Source organism: Ranitomeya variabilis, chromosome 4 (assembly GCF_051348905.1).
Source record: "Ranitomeya variabilis isolate aRanVar5 chromosome 4, aRanVar5.hap1, whole genome shotgun sequence".
NCBI lineage: Eukaryota > Metazoa > Chordata > Amphibia > Anura > Dendrobatidae > Ranitomeya > Ranitomeya variabilis.
The window spans coordinates 752419931-752442806 of NC_135235.1; the positions used below are offsets into that span (position 1 = coordinate 752419931).

At 47.6% G+C, this 22876-nt stretch overlaps 1 protein-coding gene across 2 annotated transcripts in view; it reads right to left on the reverse strand.

Annotated features, from left to right (window-relative positions):
• Positions 1-302: 302 nt before the first annotated feature.
• DHRS7C (dehydrogenase/reductase 7C) overlaps positions 303-22876 on the reverse strand; it is a 71741-nt gene continuing 49167 nt past the window's right edge. For both annotated transcript variants that reach the window (XM_077254748.1, XM_077254747.1), the window contains exons 2-7: positions 7949-8107; positions 7757-7869; positions 7462-7672; positions 1083-1175; positions 812-967; positions 303-731 (exon numbers count right to left, since the gene is read on the reverse strand). In XM_077254748.1, the coding sequence (XP_077110863.1) occupies positions 523-731; positions 812-967; positions 1083-1175; positions 7462-7672; positions 7757-7869; positions 7949-8102 (936 nt within the window). In that variant the 5' untranslated portion in view covers positions 8103-8107 and the 3' untranslated portion in view covers positions 303-522. The remainder of the gene's footprint in view (positions 732-811; positions 968-1082; positions 1176-7461; positions 7673-7756; positions 7870-7948; positions 8108-22876) is intronic.

The window sequence follows — 22876 nt, forward strand, 5'->3', positions numbered from 1 at the left end:
CTCTCACTTTCCCCCGTCACTTCTCCATGCCTCCTCTGAATTAGCTTACTCTACACCAAATATTTTGGCGCCATTCAGTGCACCCCTTTTTTCCAAACCTCACCTTCGTTCTTGGCACAAAACACATATTAAACACACACGTGCACACTTCTTGGCACAAATCATCCCCAATGGTTTTTCCTCACCCCAGTGGCATCTGGGAAGTCGGGAAGGTCTCCCCTTTATTCACGTCTTATTGCTAATATTATAAATGTTATTTCCATTGTCAGCCTGTAATAAGGAAAGGACAAAGTTCCAAAAACCGAGGCTGAAGCCCCAATATTCTGACACGCAGCTGGAAATCTCCTACAGCGGCCACTAGAGGGAGCTCTCTGCAGACAGATTTAGTATGAAGTTCTATGGCATATCAGTCTGCGGTAAGTTCTTCAGCTCCCTCTGGTGGCAGCCGAAAGTAGTGCGAATTTTAATCTGTTTCTGCAAAGGATTTGGAGCTGTGGACAGGAGAATATTAAAGGCTTTGATTTATTTTTCCTCTTCCACAAAATGTTTTTCCTTCACCCCTGTGGCCACCACGGCAAAGAATAGTTCTGGGAGGAATGTCCTGATGTAGAGCGCCACCTTGGGGACGGGGTTCGCCATGAAAACTTCCTGTTTTCTCCGGCTGACCGTGCGCAGGACTTCCTCGGCCACCTCCACTGGGTGCACGCCGTATGAGAGCTTCCTGAAAAAGACTGTGACATGATAGGGTTAATGATGAAGCCATCATTGCCGACACCCGGGAGTCGTGGTGGCAGCGCCACGGCGGCCTTACATTTCCAGATGGAGGCTTCGAAGTTCCCGGGTTGGGGCTGGACGTGGTAGGACCGGATGAACGTGGGGCTGACGGTGCTGACGAAAACATCAAACTCCTCCACTTCAGCTCTCAGGCAGTCGAAGAAGCCCTGGATGGCGTGTTTGGAGGCCGCGTCTACACACAGATTGAGACGTCTTGGCGCAATTCTCAACAGTTATGATGAGCGAAACGTTTCGGAACGACTCAAGATTTTCACAAAAAATACAGAAAATTGACGCAAAATACTCACAGGCCGCACGAAAGGGGACGCCCAGTTTTCCTTGTATGTTGTTGACTAGGACAATCTGTCCCGTCCTTCGAGAAATCATATGAGGAAGAATAGCTGCGGGGAAAAGTCACCATTAGGTTTGTCAGAGGGAAGAACATTTTTCAAAACTTAGCTTACTTAAATATTCTGTGCCGACCACTTCATGGCAATCATAGGTCTGATTTACAGGGGATAACGTCATATCGGAATCACAGCTTTCTCTTTTTATGCACAACAAAATTGCGCTTGCTTTAGCAGCTGCTGACTGGCATTGAGTGTACCGACTCGGATTGCTTTCCGTCAGTACGCCTACATTTTTTTTTCCTTTTTCACCCAGGTAAGTGTCATGGTTCAATGCGCTCGGAGGACCCACTTGGTGCATGTGTGGAGCGGTTTTATAAAGCAGGCACCGGACTCTAATAGCTGGGATCTGAACGGGCACCGATTCCACAACCACTTAGACCATAGATGTCAAACTCTGGTTTGTGGGCCGAATTTGGCCCACAGGGTGATATTTTGCTTGCGACACCATCACCTCCACTACCTCCGCCCCGCTCGGCATCGCATTTTCAATTGTATCAGTATCTTGAATGCTGGAGAAGTTGAAATCAATGATGAAAGAGGGAAGACGTCTGCTCCTTCCCTCACTATCCTTCCTCTGCATCTGATATCTCAGCGCAGAAAGCATGATGATGTCAACATTTTGCAACCACTGTGCCGACCAGTGAAGAGCTTCAGAGCGCTCGCTGCCAACACCGAAGCAGTGGGGGATGGAGGAGAGGTGAGAAGGTTTTTATTTAATGTTGGCCCATTAATCTGTATGGAAGACTATGTGGTGCCATTATTCTGTATGGAGGACTATGTGGAGCCATTATTCTGTATGGAGGACTATGTGGTGCCATTATTCTGTATGGAGCGGTATGTGGTGCCATTATTCTGTATGGAGGACTATGTGGAGCCATTATTCTGTATGGAGCGGTATGTGGTGCCATTATTCTGTATGGAGGACTATGTGGAGCCATTATTCTGTATGGAGCGGTATGTGGTGCCATTATTCTGTATGGAGGACTATGTGGAGCCATTATTCTGTATGGAGCGGTATGTGGTGCCATTATTCTGTATGGAGGACTATGTGGAGCCATTATTCTGTATGGAGGACTATGTGGAGCCATTATTCTGTATGGAGCGGTATGTGGTGCCATTATTCTGTATGGAGGACTATGTGGAGCCATTATTCTGTATGGAGGACTATGTGGAGCCATTATTCTGTATGGAGCGGTATGTGGTGCCATTATTCTGTATGGAGGACTATGTGGAGCCATTATTCTGTATGGAGCGGTATGTGGTGCCATTATTCTGTATGGAGGACTATGTGGAGCCATTATTCTGTATGGAGCGGTATGTGGTGCCATTATTCTGTATGGAGGACTATGTGAAGCCATTATTCTGTATGGAGCGGTATGTGGTGCCATTATTCTGTATGGAGGACTATGTGGAGCCATTATTCTGTATGGAGCGGTATGTGGTGCCATTATTCTGTATGGAGGACTATGTGGAGCCATTATTCTGTATGGAGCGGTATGTGGTGCCATTATTCTGTATGGAGGACTATGTGGAGCCATTATTCTGTATGGAGCGGTATGTGGTGCCATTATTCTGTATGGAGGACTATGTGGAGCCATTATTCTGTATGGAGGACTATGTGGAGCCATTATTCTGTATGGAGCGGTATGTGGTGCCATTATTCTGTATGGAGGACTATGTGGAGCCATTATTCTGTATGGAACACTATGTTGGCCCACTATACTGTATGGTGCACTATGTGGTGCCATTATTCCGTATGGAGGATTATGTGGGGCCAATATACTGTATGGGGGATTATGTGGGATCAATATACTGTATGGAGCACTATGTGGGGCCATAGTTGTGTATGGAGCACTATGTTGGCCATTGTTATGTACGGAGCACTATATGGGGCCATTATTCTGTATGGAGGATTATGTATTACTATTATTATGTATGTAGGACTACGTGGGGTCATTATACTCTAGGGAGAACTATGTGGGGTCATTATACTATAGGGAGGACTGTGTGGAGCCATTACACTGTGGAGAACTATGTGGGCCCATAATACTGTTTGGAGGACTATGTGGGTCCAATACACTGTATGTAGGATTATATGGGGCCTATAATACTGTATGGCGCAATATGTGGGGTCATTATACTTTATGGAGCACTATGTGAGGCCATTATATTGTATGGAAGCTAATGTTGGGTCCATTATAATGTATGTAGGATAATATGGGGCCTATGATACTGTATGGAGCATTATGTGGGGTCATTATACTGTATGGAGCACTATGTGAGGCCATTATATTGTATGGAAGGCAATGTTGGGTCCATTATACTGTATGTATGATTATATGGGGCCTATAATACTGTATAGAGCACTTTGTGGGGCCATTATTCTGTATAGAGGACTATGCAGAGCCATTATACTGTAGAAAGGACTATGTGGGGCCCATTATACTGTATGGAGGATTATATGGAGCCCATAATACTGTATGGAGCACTATGTGGTGCAATTATTCTGTATAAAGGACTATGGGAGCCATTATACTGTATATCACATTTGGGGCATCATACTATGTTGGGGGGTTAGCATACTTTGCTGGGGTGAGGTCTGGAGAAGGGGGTACAATAGGGACGGAGACCCAATCTTCTTTTCATGAGATGTTATTATTAAGATCTATTAATAAAATGTACTTTATTTTGTTATTTAAGTTTGTTTCCACATGAAAAAAAATCCATTATTATATTTGATGATCAGATAAAACTTCCTGAATTGTAGACATTTTTTGCAATAAATATGGTCGGCCATGACTTTGTCCGAGCTTTTAATTTTGACCTCTGTGTATTTGAGTTTGACATCGCTGATTTAGACAATGGGGAGGATCCTGCAAACACCCCTTGTGCAAAATGCTCACGTTGGCATTGTTATGGCATCCATGGACTTACTGAAGGCCGCCCCCGTCTGCCATGTTTGTACACCTATGGTATTCTTGGAATAATCAATAAAAATTTGAAAAATAATTCAAAATCATCACTGGAGAAGAGAGTCACTTTTTTCTGTCGGATCTATAGAGATAGATAATAGATAGAGATAGATATAGACAGACACAGTAGCGTAACCAGAGTCATGGACCCGTGTAGTATTCCACATCCTATAAGGACAAATGAGTTGCTGCCCCCTCCCCATTATGTAGTCATGTCCTCCATCCAGGTATATGTCCCTTATCCTGGTATATAGGTCGCTTATCCTGGGCCCCATCCTGGTATATACGTACATGTCCCCTATCCTGTACCCATCCTGGTATATGTCCCTTATCCTGGGCCCATCCTGGTCTAAATGTGCCCCATCCTGGTATATATATGTCCCGTATCCTGGGCCCCATCCTGGTATATATGTCCCTTATCCTGGGCCTCATCCTGGTATATATGTCCCTTATCCTGGGCCCCATCATGGTATACATGTCCCTTATCCTGGGCCCCATCATGGTATATATGTCCCTTATCCTGGGCCTCATCCTGGTATATATGTCCCTTATCCTGGGCCCCATCCTGGTATATATGTCCCTTATCCTGGGCCCCATCATGGTATATATGTCCCTTATCCTGGGCCCCATCCTAGTATATATGTCCCTTATCCTGGGCCCCATCCTGGTATATATGTCCCTTATCCTGGGCCCCATCATGGTATATATGTCCCTTATCCTAGGCCCCATCCTAGTATATATGTCCCTTATCCTGGGCCCCATCCTGGTATATAGGTCACTTATCCTGGGCCCCATACTGGTATATATGTCCCTTATCCTGGGCCCATCCTGGTATATATGTCCCTTATCCTGGGCCCCATCCTGGTATATATGTCCCTTATCCTGGGCCCATCCTAGTATATATGTCCCTTATCCTGGGCCCCATCATGGTATATATGTCCCTTATCCTGGGCCCCATCCTGGTATATATGTCCCTTATCCTGGGCCCCATCCTGGTATATAGGTCACTTATCCTGGGCCCCATCCCGGTATATATGTCCCTTATCCTGGGCCCATCCTGGTATATATGTCCCTTATCCTGGGCCCCATCCTAGTATATATGTCCCTTATCCTGGGCCCCACATATGTCCCTTATCCTGGGCCCCATCATGGTATATATGTCCCTTATCCTGGGCCCCATCCTAGTACATATGTCCCTTATCCTGGGCCCCATCCTGGTATATAGGTCACTTATCCTGGGCCCCATCCTGGTATATATGTCCCTTATCCTGGGCCCCATCATGGTATATATGTCCCTTATCCTGGGTCCCATCCTGGTATATATGTCCCTTATCCTGGGCCCCATCATGGTATACATGTCCCTTATCCTGGGCCCCATCCTGGTATATATGTCCCTTATCCTGGGCCCCATCCTGGTATATATGTCCCTTATCCTGGACCCATCCTGGTATATATGTCCCCAAACCTGGGCCCCATCCTGGAATATATGTCCCTTATCATGAATACACTTTATTGCGTCAGAGGACGCACATCCTGTTGAAGTTTACGCTGGCATCGGCGGGCCCCTCATCTGCACAAGCCTGGTCGTGACCTCTACGACCTTGATTGTTACACTACTGGGCAGACACATAGACTGTACGACAGACATATAGTTACACAACCCACCGACAGATTCTAAGATTGCACTCTGTGTGTGATGCTGAGTTATTGGGTAATCGGGAAAGTAAAGTAGACAGCTTATATTATCAGGCTGGGAAGATCCATGGTTAATGGGCCCTCCCCAGCCTAAAAATATCAGCCCACAGCTGTAGGAGTGGTGGAGCTGATGGTGTGCTCCCCGATACATGTATTTTATATTCATGTATGTTCTCAAGGGTAACAACCACTGGGGCTGCAGTCTAGCCTAGGCAGGGTTACCAGTTTGGGGGAGGCAGAACTGCGAGTTAGTGCCAAGGTCAGGAAGTGACAGTTCAGTGCGGGACAGCATTGGGATTCTAGGGACAACGTGGACCTATATTAGGGGCAGTTGATTGCTACAAATACCCTTCTGTGTAATTCCATCTACCGGCCTGGAGGAACATCGAGATGGACATTGGGGGCCTTGGCCGCACTCAGCCTGTGAAGCTACAGGGAAAGATGGACACAGGCTCTATGAGGCGGTAGTTGAGGCAGTCCGGGTGCATTGCTCGTGGTGGAGAAGACTTCCTAATGCTAGAGAAGATAGCAAGGGGGGCACTCTACCAGAGAACCAGGGCTGAAGTTGTGACCGGTACCTGAGGGAAAGACGACAACCCATTGGGTCTTATACTAAATGCCTGTTTGTAAAGACTGCCAACTGTCCAGGAAAAGTTTGATTGTTTTTACAAAACCTGTGTCCCCTTTATTGAATGCTGCCCTGGTTCCAGAAGAGGAAAACCTGGAGCCAATGGAGGCCTGCAGGCCAGAAGTAAGCGCGATGCACTCCACACACAGCAGCACACAGGGACAGGGACACGTGATGTGAGAAGAGTGCCAGAGCGAGTGGGAACAGCAGCTCGCCCATGACTACGTCGCTTGGGCCCTTTACACAGCCGCCCAAGAAGTGGTGCATCACATTAGATGCTCCAATTCTGGCACTTTGCCTTAGCTCTTCTCAATTGCTCTGGTGCGTTGGCAATCAAGGTAATAGGGTTTGTGATTGATGTCAGCTGTGAGTTGTCAAAAAAAAACAACTGACCTCAAACCCTAGGATTAGTAATGGAGGCGCGTCTGTCAGGCATCCCCATTACTAACCCAGGAAGTAAAAAGAAAAATCACCATTTCTGAGGCAGCTGTGGGATTCCATTTGTAGGCTGGGAAGGGGCCAATATCCAGCATGATAATGTCAGCTCACAGCTGTCTGTTTTACCTGTGCTGGTTACGAAAAATGGGGGGGACCCCACATCACTTATTTCATCTGTCCAATGAGCTCCAGAGGGTGCAATATTATAATATATCGGAGGCTTTGCAACCATATGTCTGTCCACATCTATCTATTGCTATCTATTATCTACCGTATCTCTACAGCTTTCTTTGGAGTCCAAAAACACTAGAAAAAAGCAGGTGAAAAACATGAGCAAAAATGCAGTGTTTTTTCCACTGCATTTTTCCTGCTAAGAGGTGCAGAAATGTTAGCATCCAAATACTGAACATGTGCACAGACCCAAAGAAATCAGAATGTCTTATGGACCCCAAGACGGTACTGATAACAACTGCCAAAACAAGACTGTTTCGACCGGCGCATAGAGGGTCGCAGCCTCAAGCTGGCAGGTTAGGGATTCACTTACTTTTGATTAAAGTGATGGGGCCAAAATAATTAGCGTCCATGATCTTCTTGTCCAGCTCCAGGGTGACGCTGTGTGCCGGTCCCTTGATCTTCATGCTGGCATTGTTAATCAGCACGTCCACGCATCCGTAGCAGTCCTGGATCTCTTTGCCCATGGCTTCGATGTCGTTGATGTCGCTAATGTCCAGAAGGACGAGTTTGGGGGTAAAAGTCTGTAGAGGGGGGAAGGAAATATGGTCAATGTGTGATGGTGTCCACCTACGGTATCGCTGCATGACGGAATAGATACCACGTACCACACTGGGGTCGGCGACGCTAATCAGGGCATCGTGCAGCGCTTCCAGCTTCTCCCAGGTTTTACCACAGAGAACCAGGCGAGCGCCAGCAGCGTGGAAAACTCTGGAACATTCTAGAAAATGTGAAATGGTGACCTGACAAAATACTGCGCGTGTAGCATCCCATCACCCACCACATGAACTGCTCCTCACCTTTACCCAGTCCAGAAACAGCATCCGTGATCACCACCACTTTATTTTTTACCGCTGATCTGGACATCAGTCGCACCACCTCCCGATAGATGTAAATGATGCCACTTATCCCCAGTAAGAGCAGCGGCAAAATGAGAAAAGTTAGGAATCCCATTATTCCTGAAAGCAAAAAAAAATTCAAAAACTTTCCCTAAAAACATACAAAAAACCCCAAATGTTATCATATGGTGTAATGATAAATATAGCTCCGTACTGCGCACAAGGCCACCTGGACTCATTTCATGTGCGGTAAAATATTCAGAAACTCTTACTTTTTATTATTTTTAGTTTCTGAGGGAGGGTCAGATTTTTTGGGATTTTCTTTTTTCATCAAATTTTCATCCTCGAAATCAGAGAATAGAAAGATTGCACCCAAAAATGCAAAAACAGCAGAAATACTGCACAGTAACAGGACCCAGTACATGTGGGGTGCCTCAGGGTCCTGGTTATCGCAGTGGTATTGCTTTCCTCTCGGGGAGAGTGATGCTACGTTTGGTGGCAAAGAAGGATAACTGCATCCAGGTATCGCAAAAGTAGCGCCCCCACTGCCGCAGGGCCGAGGGGTACCCGGTACCGGGCTTCTGAGTCTCTGCTCTGGGATTGTCACGGTGGCTAGACCCGGCCCGTGACCCTGCTGAGGGGCGTACAATGAAGGTGGAGGGAATGGTGATGATGATGTGGTGGTGCGGTGCAGGTCGCAGTAAATAACGAGGACACCAGGTTGCAGTCTCTTTACCTCTTTACTGAAGGTCCCAGGATCCTCAGTCCAGAATACGGTTAACTGGGCTGCGCAAGTCCGGCCAGTCCGATGGCACCTCCAGAGTTCCCTTTGCAGGTGGAAATCTGTGCCTACCTTCTAGCGCTTGTGTGTTGTGGTCCTCCCCTGCTGTGCTTACGGGATAGTCCCCACAACTGTTGTGTCTGTTTCTGAAGTTCCCTCACAACTCGATTAAGATGTTCTGCTTCGTCCCCCAGATGATATGGCTAGGACACACCCGTATGACGGGTAGGCTCGGAGTTCTTCCGGGACCCTAGCGTCGCCCCTCTCCTATTGTTGCCCCCTGTGTCTTCGTAGGTGATTTGTGTGAGACAGCCCGCCTATAGCTGACTGTCCTGCCGTAGGTTTGAAGTATTGCTTGGAGCCTAGTACTTCCTCGGCGTTCCGGCCACCGGCTACGCGCCTCAGTAGGATGTTGCCTCGTCTTACAGCACGACTCCTACTGGTATTTCTCCTTGTTGCGTTGATTTCGTTTCTCACTCAGCACAATGAACCTCGCTTCTTGTCCTTTCTTGGGGTACCGCCGCTATCTCGTGCAGGCGCAGTCCCGTAACATTCTCTCTGTTCGCTAGGCCTCTGTCAGGATCCCACCCCTGACAGGGACCCCCCTGAGTCTCTCCCCGCAACACCCTCTGCCACAGGGTGTTGCCTGTTCGATTCCCAGTCAGCTTCTGTCTAACTTTCTGCCTAACCCCCAGTTTTAGAAGATTGTGAGGAGTGGCCTAATACATAGAACCCTTAGCTCCCCCTAGAGGCCAGACTGTGAAGTGTATTGGTGACTGTGATACCTGGTCAGAAGAACTCCTTCAGTGCCATCAGACGTACCATAGCCCCCCTTAGCGGCGGAGCATCAGTACTGCAACGACCAGGACTCTGGGGCGCTGCACTCCCCCCCGGTTAAATCCAGTACTCCTGGACTGGGAAGAAAACAACAATACATGTCAGCAAAAAGACATACAATTTTGGAAATGCAATAACAATAAGTAAATTTGAACAGAGCTTCCCTTTATGGGAGGTGAGGACACTTGAACGTTACAAACCTGGTTAAATACTTTAAATAACATACTATAAATAACTTTTCTTACCCAGCCAGGTATTCTACTTAGTGCAATTTCTGAACAATAATTTAACATTGCCTTTAAGGATGTACACACTGAATCCACTAAAGACCTTCTTATAAAACATTATAAGGCTAATCAACTTTTTCTTCATTTTCCCTTTTTACATCTGCAGGACCGCCTGTCTACTTGCCCAGGCCTATCGCCTCTCGTTCTATTACAGGACCGCCCCTTTCAGCCCGGGCCTACTGCCTTTCTGCTACTATACACAGTATAGAACTTATCTTCCATCTCTCAATTCAAGATCACCGAGCCATCTCTGTATGGCTCCTAGGAGGACTCACCGATTAACCCCATCTGGGTTCACTTCCTGTCCTCATTTTCTGACACATCATTAAACATTTCTTACTATCAACTGTCTGACTACATATAAGTTTACATGTAAGCATTATCACTATTTCTCTTAAGGCATCATTATACTCTAAGTGCTATGGATGAACGTTCCCTTTAAGAGGGGACCAAGTCTCTATGAGGTAGTGCAACTTCTCAAGCTGCAAGTCCGTACGCAGCAAGGACTCCGGTACTGCTTCCAGGAACAGTTTCTTCGCAAAGAGTCCTTTCTTTTATAAAACCAGTAGAGGACACCTTTAAGAAGGTGCAAACTATTTACAAGGAGTTTGTAATCATGCAGTGTTCATGATCCAGCAGTTCTTTCAACAATGATAAGACAGGAACAAAAACAAAAAGCAAAAGAAGGGATCCCGGGTAAACAAAGGGATCCCTTTAAGAGTTAACCCTAGTCGGGTCATAGCAGCAAGAGGACAAACAGTTAACTATATACAAATGATGAAGCATTCTTGCTTACTCAGCTCCTGGCTGCGCAGGGGGCGGTCTCCTTCCGGGCCTCACCAGGCCAACGGGTCGCGTTGGCGTTGCAGAAACCGGTCCCAGTTAGGATAGGATCCCTCGTCGGGACACCCTCCTCGCTCGGGGATGAGCACGACCCGTAGCCACACGGTGAGCCTGGATTCCCTGGGGTTCCGCGGGGGCAGGTTCCGGCACCTTCCCTGCAGGAGGCTCGTCCTCCGACGTCCCGGCAGCAGCCTGGAGTGCTACGCACCGTTGGACGCCCCGAGCTATCCAGCCAGTTTCGCCAGTTTCCCTCCTCCATCGCGTTTAGGTTACTGCATCCCCGGGTTCTAGGTCGCGGCCATACCTTCCTCCGCAGGGCTCCACCTCTTCTCGGTCAACACGGACCTGTAGTGGCTCCCCGATCTCTTGAATAACTCCCCTTCCTTTCCGGGAGTTGAAGGACACAACACCCCAGTGTGACGGCGGGGTCTCTTCGACGCTCGTCAGATCGACCTGGGCTGCAGGCTAGGGTCTGTTCCGCCATGCGGTCATCAGGCACCGCAGGTGTTCTACCTCCGGCAGGATCCTCAGGCCCTGTGCCTGCAGCTCACACTCTGCCGCTGCCGGGATGGAGGAAGCAGGGAACACCGGAGTTAGGCGGACCTCCGTAGGCTGACCCAGCCGAGCGATCACACGAGCGTCGGCCTCAAGGCGACGTGCTATCTGCTGGGCCTCGGCTGCGGCCACACACTCCTCAGACGGCGGCCAGTTGGGTCTGCTGTCATGATCTCTGCAGGCAGAGATCATAGCAAGCCTATAAAGGGACAAGCTCTCGGAAGATGGAACTATACTGACCATGAACTAAGCCTGCCGCGCAACTAGAAATAGCCAGGTAGCATTTCCTATTTATCGCTAGATGCCCAGCTCTGGCCTAAGACCTAAATAGCTAGCAGAGGGAAATATAAGACCTGGCTCACCTCTAGAGAAATATTCCCAAGAAGACAGTAGCCCCCCACATATAATGACGGTGAGTTCAGATGAAACTACAAACGCAGCAGGAAAATAGTCTTAGCAAATTTGAGGTCCGCTTACTAGATAGCAGAAGACAGATAGTATACTTTCATGGTCAGCAGAAAAACACTAACAAAACACCATCCAGAGATTACCTTAAACTCTGGCATTAACTCATAACGCCAGAGTAGCAATCCCTGATCAACGAGAGCTTTCCAGACACAGTAACAAAACTTCAGCTGTGAACTGGAACAAATAGGCAAAACAAAACATGGACAAAAGTCCAACTTAACTAGTAGTTGTCTAGAAGCAGGAACAAGCACTGAGAGGCATCAGATAACATTGTTGACCGGCAAGAAACCACCAGAGAAATGAGCTTAAATAGCGACACCCACTACTGATGGAACCAGGTGAAACAGGAAAGAGGATGACAAGTCCAATTCCACAAGCGGCCACCGGGGGAGCCCAGAATCCAAATTCACAACAGTACCCCCCCCTCAAGGAGGGGGCACCGAACCCTCACCAGATCCACCAGGGCGACCAGGATGAGCCCTATGGAAGGCACGAACAAGATCAGAAGCATGAACATCAGATGCATTGACCCAAGAATTATCCTCCTGGCCGTAACCCTTCCAGTTGACCAGATACTGGAGTTTCCGTCTGGAAACACGAGAGTCCAAAATTTTCTCAACAACGTACTCCAACTCACCCTCAACCAACACCGGAGCAGGAGGCTCAACTGAAGGTACAACAGGTACCTCATACCTGCGCAATAACGACCGATGAAAAACGTTATGAATGGAAAAGGACGCAGGGAGGTCCAAACGGAAAGAAACAGGATTAAGAATCTCCAATATTCTATAAGGGCCGATGAACCGAGGTTTAAACTTAGGAGAAGAGACCCTCATAGGGACAAAACGAGAAGACAACCACACTAAATCTCCAACACAAAGCCGAGAACCAACACGACGATGACGGTTGGCAAAACGCTGAGTCTTCTCCTGGGACAACTTCAAATTGTCCATAACCTGCCCCCAGATGTGATGCAATCTCTCCACCACCGCATCCACTCCAGGACAATCCGAGGATTCCACCTGACCGGAGGAAAATCGAGGGTGAAACCCCGAATTACAGAAAAACGGGGACACCAAGGTGGAAGAACTGGCCCGATTATTGAGGGCGAACTCTGCCAATGGCAAAAAAGCAACCCAATCATCCTGGTCAGCAGAGACAAAACACCTCAGATATGTCTCAAGGGTCTGATTAGTCCGCTCGGTCTGGCCATTAGTCTGAGGGTGAAAAGCAGATGAAAAAGACAAATCTATGCCCATCCTAGCACAGAATGCCCGCCAAAATCTAGACACAAATTGGGTACCTCTGTCAGAAACAATATTCTCAGGAATACCGTGCAATCGGACAACATTCTGAAAAAACAGAGGAACCAACTCAGAAGAAGAAGGCAACTTGGGCAGAGGAACCAAATGGACCATTTTAGAGAAACGGTCACAGACCACCCAGATGACAGACATCTTCTGGGAAACAGGCAGATCTGAAATAAAATCCATCGAGATGTGTGTCCAAGGCCTCTTAGGAATAGGCAAGGGCAACAGCAGTCCGCTAGCCCGAGAACTACAAGACTTGGCCCGAGCACAAACGTCACATGACTGCACAAAGACTCGCACATCTCGTGACAGAGAAGGCCACCAGAAGGATCTTGCCACCAAATCCCTGGTACCAAAAATTCCGGGATGACCTGCCAATGCAGAAGAATGTACCTCAGAGATGACTCTGCTGGTCCAATCATCCGGAACAAACAGTCTATCAGGCGGACAACGATCCGGTCTATCCGCCTGAAACTCTTGCAAGGACCGCCGCAGATCAGGAGAAACAGCCGACAAAATTACTCCCTCCCTAAGGATACCTGTGGGTTCAGAATTACCAGGAGAGTCCGGGTCAAAACTCCTAGAAAGGGCATCTGCCTTAACATTCTTAGAACCCGGTAGGTATGACACCACAAAATTAAAACGAGAAAAAAATAAAGACCAGCGCGCCTGTCTAGGATTCAGGCGTCTGGCAGTCTCAAGATAAATCAAATTTTTGTGGTCAGTCAATACCACCACCTGATGCCTAGCCCCCTCGAGCCAATGGCGCCACTCCTCAAACGCCCACTTCATGGCCAAAAGCTCCCGATTCCCAACATCATAATTCCGCTCTGCGGGCGAAAATTTGCGAGAAAAGAAGGCACAAGGCCTAATGACGGAGCAGTCGGAACCTTTCTGCGACAACACTGCCCCAGCTCCGATCTCCGAAGCGTCAACCTCAACCTGAAAAGGCAGATTCACATCAGGCTGACGCAACACAGGGGCAGAGGCAAAACGGCGCTTAAGCTCCTGAAAGGCCTCTACAGCATGAGGGGACCAATTAGCAACATCAGCGCCTTGTCTGGTCAAATCAGTCAGTGGTTTAACGACATCCGAAAAACCAGCAATAAATCGGCGGTAAAAGTTGGCAAAGCCCAAAAATCTCTGAAGACCCTTAAGAGAGGAGGGCTGAGTCCAGTCACAAATAGCTTGCACCTTGACGGGATCCATCTCAATGGAAGAGGGAGAAAAAATATACCCCAAAAAGGAAATTTTCTGGACCCCAAAAACGCACTTAGACCCCTTCACACATAAAGAATTAGACCGCAGAACCTGAAAAACTCTCCTGACCTGCTGGACATGAGAGTCCCAGTCATCAGAAAAAATCAGAATATCATCCAGATATATTATCATAAATTTATCCAGAAAATCGCGGAAAATATCATGCATAAAAGACTGAAAAACTGAAGGGGCATTAGAAAGACCAAAAGGCATGACCAAATACTCAAAGTGGCCCTCGGGCGTATTAAATGCGGTCTTCCACTCATCCCCCTGCCTGATCCGCACCAAATTATACGCCCCACGAAGATCAATTTTAGAGAACCACTTAGCACCCTCTATACGAGCAAACAAATCCGTAAGCAATGGCAATGGGTATTGATACTTAACAGTGATCTTATTCAGAAGCCGATAATCAATACATGGTCTCAAAGAGCCGTCTTTTTTTGAGACAAAGAAAAACCCAGCTCCCAAGGGAGAAGAAGATGGACGAATATGTCCCTTTTCCAAAGACTCCTTTATATATTCCCGCATAGCAGCATGTTCCGGCACAGACAAATTAAACAAACGACCCTTTGGATATTTACAACCCGGTATCAAATCTATGGCACAATCGCACTCACGGTGCGGAGGTAACGACCCAAGCTTGGGTTCGTCAAAGACGTCTTGATAATCAGAGAGGAACTCAGGGACTTCAGAGGGAATGGACGACGAAATAGAAACCAAAGGTACGTCCCCATGAATACCCTTACATCCCCAGCTCAACACAGACATTGCTCTCCAGTCCAAGACTGGGTTGTGAGACTGCAACCATGGCAATCCCAGTACCAAATCGTCATGTAAATTATACAGCACCAGGAAACGAATAATCTCCTGGTGATCCGGATTGATAAGCATGGTTACTTGTGTCCAGTATTGTGGTTTATTATTAGCCAATGGGGTGGAGTCAATCCCCTTCAGAGGAATAAGAGTCTCCAAAGGCTCTAAATTAAAACCACAACGATTGGCAAAGGACCAATCCATAAGACTCAGAGCGGCGCCAGAGTCAACATAGGCGTCCGTGGCAATGGATGACAAAGAGCAAATCAGGGTTACAGACAAAATAAACTTAGACTGAATGGTGCCAATGGAAACAGACTTATCAAGCTTCTTTGTACGCCTAGAGCATGCTGATATAACATGAGTAGAATCCCCACAATAGAAACACAATCCATTCTTCCGTCTAAAATTCTGTCGCTCGCTCCTGGACAGAATTCTATCACACTGCATACTTTCTGGCGTCTTTTCCATAGACACCGCCAGATGGTGCACCGGTTTGCGCTCCCGCAGACGCCTATCAATCTGAATAGCCATTGTCATGGACTCATTCAGACCTGCAGGCAAAGGGAACCCCACCATAACATCCTTAACGGCATCAGAGAGACCTTCTCTGAAAGTTGCCGCCAAAGCGCACTCATTCCACTGAGTAAGCACAGACCATTTACGGAATTTTTGGCAGAAAACTTCAGCTTCGTCTTGCCCCTGAGATAGTGCCATCAAAGTTTTTTCTGCCTGAAGTTCCAAATGAGGTTCCTCATAAAGCAAGCCCAAGGCCAGAAAAAACGCATCCACATCGCGTAACGCAGGATCCCCTGCTGGCAATGAGAAGGCCCAATCTTGAGGGTCACCCCTGAGCAAGGAAATCACAATCCTAACCTGCTGAGCAGGGTCTCCAGCTGAACGAGACTTCAGGGACAAATAAAGCTTACAATTATTTCGGAAATTCTGGAAGCTAGCTCTATTCCCTGTGAAGAACTCCGGCAAAGGAATTCTCGGCTCAGATACCGGAGCATGTACCACAAAATCTTGTAAATTTTGTACTTTCGTGATGAGATTATTCAAACCCGCAGTTACACTCTGGAGATCCATTATTGTCAGGTGCACACAGAGCATACAGAGATTAGGAGGAGAGAGAGAAAAAAGACTGCAGCAAGGCAGACTGGAGAAAAAAAAAAAAAAAAAAAAAAAAAATTCCAGCAGACTTCTTATAACTCTCCTTTCTCAACCTGGGTCTTTAACACTTTATGTGGCCGGTCAAACTGTCATGATCTCTGCAGGCAGAGATCATAGCAAGCCTATAAAGGGACAAGCTCTCGGAAGATGGAACTATACTGACCATGAACTAAGCCTGCCGCGCAACTAGAAATAGCCAGGTAGCATTTCCTATTTATCGCTAGATGCCCAGCTCTGGCCTAAGACCTAAATAGCTAGCAGAGGGAAATATAAGACCTGGCTCACCTCTAGAGAAATATTCCCAAGAAGACAGTAGCCCCCCACATATAATGACGGTGAGTTCAGATGAAACTACAAACGCAGCAGGAAAATAGTCTTAGCAAATTTGAGGTCCGCTTACTAGATAGCAGAAGACAGATAGTATACTTTCATGGTCAGCAGAAAAATACTAACAAAACACCATCCAGAGATTACCTTAAACTCTGGCATTAACTCATAACGCCAGAGTAGCAATCCCTGATCAACGAGAGCTTTCCAGACACAGTAACAAAACTTCAGCTGTGAACTGGAACAAATAGGCAAAACAAAACATGGACAAAAGTCCAACTTAACTAGTAGTTGTCTAGAAGCAGGAACAAGCACTGAGAGGCATCAGATAACATTGTTGACCGGCAAGAAACCACCAGAGAAATGAGCTTAAATAGCGACACCCACTACTGATGGAACCAGGTGAAACAGGAAAGAGGATGACAAGTCCAATTCCACAAGCGGCCACCGGGGGAGCCCAGAATCCAAATTCACAACAGTCTGCCCATTGGTAGCTCCGTAAGGGCCAGTCCCTGCAACGATGGTGCATCTGGGGCTGTGTCGGGTGGTGCAGCCTCATGCTGGGTCGGGTTGTCCCCACGCGGTGCTCCCGGCGTCGCCATCTTTGCTTCCTCTCCAGTGTCTTCTTCTCGCGGTCTCTTTTGTGGGCGGCCCCGTCTCCATGGTCTCCACCCTCCAAAGAGGATGAGAAGGCGGACCTCGGCTGCTGACGGAGACGTCCTCAGGATGCAAAAATGTTTAGACTGGGCGGCCATTGTCTTTCGCGCTCTTTAGCTGGTCCACGCCCACTCCACGCCCCTCTTCTTCTCCTGCGCTCCCCTCAGCGCTGTAATGGCGGCGGTTTTTGGCGGCAAATGGCAATCCACAGTCTTTGCAATAAGTCACAGTCCAAGTATAATAAATCACAGTTCTAAGGCACACATGACCTGATTCTTCAGGTTTAACTAGATCCTGTTCGTGACACCAAGTTGTAGCGCCCCCACTGCCGCAGGGCCGAGGGGTACCCGGTACCGGGCCTCTGAGTCTCTGCTCTGGGATTGTCACGGTGGCTAGACCCGGCCCGTGACCCTGCTTAGGGGCGTACAATGAAGGTGGAGGGAATGGTGATGATGATGTGGTGGTGCGGTGCAGGTCGCAGTAAATAACAAGGACACCAGGTTGCAGTCTCTTTACCTCTTTACTGAAGGTCCCAGGATCCTCAGTCCGGAATACGGTTAACTGGGCTGCGCAAGTCCGGCCGGTCCGATGGCACCTCCAGAGTTCCCTTTGCAGGTGGAAATCTGTGCCTACCATCTAGCGCTTGTGTGTTGTGGTCCTCCCCTGCTGTGCTTACGGGATAGTCCCCACAACTGTTGTGTCTGTTTCTGAAGTTCCCTCACAACTCGATTAAAATGTTCTGCTTCGTCCCCCAGATGATATGGCTAGGACGCACCCGTATGACGGGTAGGCTCGGAGTTCTTCCGGGACCCTAGCGTCGCCCCTCTCCTATTGTTGCCCCCTGTGTCTTCGTAGGTGATTTGTGTGAGACAGCCCGCCTATAGCTGACTGTCCTGCCGTAGGTTTGAAGTATTGCTTGGAGCCTAGTACTTCCTCGGCGTTCCGGCCACCGGCTACGCGCCTCAGTAGGATGTTGCCTCGTCTTACAGCACGACTCCTACTGGTATTTCTCCTTGTTGCGTTGGTGTATTTACTGTGACCTGCACCGCACCACCACAACATCATCACTATTCCCTCCACCTTCATTGTACGCCCCTCAGCAGGGTCACGGACCGGGTCTAGCCACCGTGACAACCCCAGAACAGAGACTCAGAGGCCCGGTACCGGGTACCCCTCGGCCCTGCGGTAGTGGGGGCGCTACACATACACAGTCACAGAACACAGTACATGCACAGGATATACACAGTCACAGAACACAGCATATTCACAGGACATACATAGTCACAGAACCCAGTACATACACAGTCAAAGGACCAAGTGCATGCACAAGACATACACAGTCACAGAACACAGTTTATGAACAGGACATACACAGTCACAGGACCCAGTATATGCACAGGACATGCACAGTCACATAACCAAGTACATGCACAGGATATACACAGTCACAGAACACGGTACATGCACAGAACATACACAGTCACAGGACCCAGTACATGCACAGGACATACACAGTCACAGAACACAGTACATGCACAGGATATACACAGTCACAGAACACAGTACATGCACAGGACATACTGTTGTGAACTCTGTTTCCGGGCTCCCTCCTGTGGTCGTGAGTGGTACTGTGTGAGTTCTCTCTTTGGGCTCCTCCTGGTGGCTCTTTTTGTTAGTTTGCAGGTTTCTGGCTGGGATCAGCTGTCTCGTCATCTGCTAGTCAGGTTTCCTATTTAATCCACCTGGTCCTTCATTCCTTGCCTGTTGTCGTTGTATTCAGTGCTATTCTGATTGCTCCTGTCTACATCCGTTATCAGTCTCTCAAGAGAAGCGAAGTTTTGTTTGCTTATTTTTGCTCATCTGTGTTCAAGATGTCTCCTAGTATATGATGAGTTTTGTCCAGCTTGCTAATATGTGATTTCCTTGCTTGCTGGTGCTCTGGGGTGCTGAGTTGCTCCCCCCACATCGTTAGTTGGTGTGGGGGTTCTCGCATTCTCTGCGTGGATATTTTTGCATAGGGTTTTTTACTGACCGCACAGATCCCTTGCTATTTTCTGCTATCTAGCGTTAGCGGGCCTCATTTGCTCAACCTGTTTCATCTCTGCGTTTGTCTTTTCCTCTTAACTCACCGTTATTATTTGTGGGGGGCTTCTATATCTCTGGGGTTATTTCTCTGAGGCAAGTGAGGTCTTTACTTTCTCTTTAGGGGTAGTCAGTTTCTCAGGCCGTGAAGAGACGTCTAGGATTTCAGGAAACGTTCCACGGCTGCCTATAGTGTTTGCGGTTAGGATCAGGTTTGCGGTCAGTCCAGTTACCACATCCCCAGAGCTCGTCCTATTATCTTCTACTTAGCTGGTTAGATTTGTGATCCTAAGCCACTAGGATCATAACAGTACAACAGGCCTAAAAGTGTTTAATGCATCGCAGAAGTGGGATAAGAGAAGTCCTGAGTACAATTTTTTTTTTTTCCTCTCCCTTTGCTGCAGTCTGTCCAGCTTCTCTCATCCCCTTAATCTCTGGGTGGCTTTGAGTTCAGCTGCAGACATGGATATTCAGAGTCTGACTTCTAGTGTGGATCATCTTCCTGAAAGGGTGCAAAGCATTCAGGATTTTATTGTTCACAGTCCTATGTCTGAGCCAAATGTACCTATTCCTGAGTTGTTTTCTGGAGATAGATCTAGGTTTCTGAATTTTAAGAATAATTGTAAATTATTTCTTTCTTTGAGACCTCGTTTCTCTGGTGATTCCGCTCAGCAAGTTAGAATTGTTATCTCCCTGTTACGTGGCGACCCTCAAGATTGGGCCTTCTCCCTGGCGCCAGGAGATCCTGCATTGCTGAATGTGGATGCGTTTTTTCTGGCGCTTGGATTGCTTTATGAGGAACCTAATCTTGAGAACCAGGCAGAAAAGGCCTTGCTGGCTCTCTCTCAGGGTCAGGAGGAAGCTGAGGCGTATTGTCAAAAATTTCGGAAATGGTTGTTGCTTACTCAATGGAATGAGTGTGCCCTGGCTGCAAATTTCAGAGAAGGTCTTTCCGAAGCCATTAAGAATGTTATGGTGGGGTTCCCCACGCCTGCGAGTCTGAATGAGTCAATGGCTTTGGCCATTCAGATTGATCGGCGTTTGCGGGAGCGCAAACCTGCGCACCATCTGGCGGTGTTTTCTGAACAGAAACCTGAGTCTATGCAATGTGATAGGACTCTGACCAGAATTGAACGGCAAAATCATAGACGTCAGAATGGGTTGTGCTTTTACTGTGGTGATTCTACTCATGTTATCTCAGCATGCTCTAAGCGTACAAAAAACTTCGCTAAATCTGTCACCATTGGTACTATACAGCCTAAATTCATTTTGTCTGTTACTTTGATTTGCTCTCTGTCATCCTACTCAGTTATGGCTTTTGTAGATTCAGGTGCCGTGCTGAATCTGATGGATTTGTCATTTGCCAAGCGCTGTGGTTTTATTCTTGAGCCATTACAGTTCCCTATTCCATTAAAGGGAATTGATGCTACACCATTGGCCAAGAATAAACCTCAATACTGGACTCAGGTGACCATGTGTATGACTCCTGCACATCAGGAGGTGATTCGCTTTCTTGTGTTATATAATTTGCATGACGTTGTCGTGTTGGGTCTGCCATGGTTGCAGGCTCATAATCCAGTCCTGGATTGGAAAGCAATGTCTGTGTTGAGTTGGGGTTGCCAGGGAATTCATGGCGATGCTCAATTGGTATCAATTGCTTCCTCTACTCCTTCTGAAGTCCCTGAGTTTTTGTCGGACTACCAGGATGTATTTGATGAGCCCAAATCCAGTGCCCTACCTCCTCATAGGGATTGTGATTGTGCTATAAATTTGATTCCTGGTAGTAAGTTCCCTAAGGGACGACTGTTTAATTTGTCTGTACCAGAACATGCCGCTATGCGGAGTTATATAAAAGAGTCTTTGGAGAAGGGACATATTCGCCCCTCCTCGTCCCCTCTTGGTGCGGGATTCTTTTTTGTGGCCAAGAAGGATGGTTCGTTGAGACCCTGTATAGATTATCGCCTTCTAAATAAAATCACGATCAAATTCCAGTATCCCTTACCATTGTTGTCTGATCTGTTTGCTCGGATTAGGGGGTCTAGTTGGTTCACCAAGATAGATCTTCGCGGTGCGTATAATCTTGTGCGTATAAAACAGGGCGATGAATGGAAAACAGCATTTAATACGCCCGAAGGCCATTTTGAGTACTTGGTGATGCCTTTTGGACTTTCTAATGCCCCTTCTGTGTTTCAGTCCTTCATGCACGATATCTTCCGAGAATATCTGGATAAATTTATGATTGTATATCTGGATGATATTTTGGTCTTTTCAGATGATTGGGAATCCCATGTGAAGCAGGTCAGGATGGTATTTCAGGTCCTGCGTGCCAATGCCTTATTTGTGAAGGGTTCCAAATGTCTCTTCGGAGTCCAGAAAGTTTCCTTTTTGGGCTTTATTTTTTCTCCTTCTTCTATTGAGATGGACCCAGTCAAGGTCCAGGCTATTCATGATTGGACCCAACCTACATCGGTTAAGAGTCTTCAGAAGTTCTTGGGTTTTGCTAATTTTTACCGTCGCTTCATTGCTAATTTTTCTGGTGTGGTTAAACCTTTGACGGATTTGACCAAGAAGGGTTCTGATGTGACTAACTGGTCTCCTGCGGCTGTTGAGGCCTTTCAGGAGCTGAAGCGCCGGTTTTCTTCGGCTCCAGTTTTATGTCAGCCAGATGTCTCTCTTCCCTTCCAGGTCGAGGTTGATGCTTCTGAAATTGGAGCAGGGGCTGTTTTGTCACAGAGAAGCTCTGATTGCTCTGTGATGAAGCCATGTGCCTTCTTTTCAAGAAAATTTTCGCCGGCTGAGCGAAATTATGATGTTGGTAATCGGGAGTTGTTGGCAATGAAGTGGGCATTTGAGGAGTGGCGACACTGGCTAGAGGGAGCTAAGCATCGTGTGGTGGTCTTGACTGATCATAAAAATTTGATTTATCTTGAGTCGGCCAAGCGGTTGAATCCTAGACAGGCTCGTTGGTCGTTGTTTTTCTCACGTTTCGATTTCGTGGTCTCGTACCTTCCTGGTTCGAAGAACGTGAAGGCTGATGCTCTTTCTAGGAGTTTTGTGCCTGACTCCCCTGGAGTTTCTGAGCCGGCTGGTATCCTCAAAGAGGGGGTAATTTTGTCTGCCATTTCCCCAGATTTGCGACGGGTGTTACAGGAATTTCAGGCGGATAGACCTGACCGTTGTCCATCAGAGAGACTGTTTGTCCCAGATAGATGGACCAGCAGCGTTATTTCCGAGGTCCATTCTTCAGTGTTGGCGGGTCATCCTGGGATTTTTGGTACCAGAGATTTGGTGGCTAGATCCTTCTGGTGGCCTTCTTTGTCGCGGGATGTGCATTCCTTTGTGCAGTCCTGTGGGATTTGTGCTCGGGCTAAGCCTTGCTGTTCTCGTGCCAGTGGTTTGCTTTTGCCTTTGCCGGTTCCTAAGAGGCCTTGGACGCATATTTCCATGGATTTTATTTCGGATCTTCCGGTCTCTCAGAGAATGTCTGTTATCT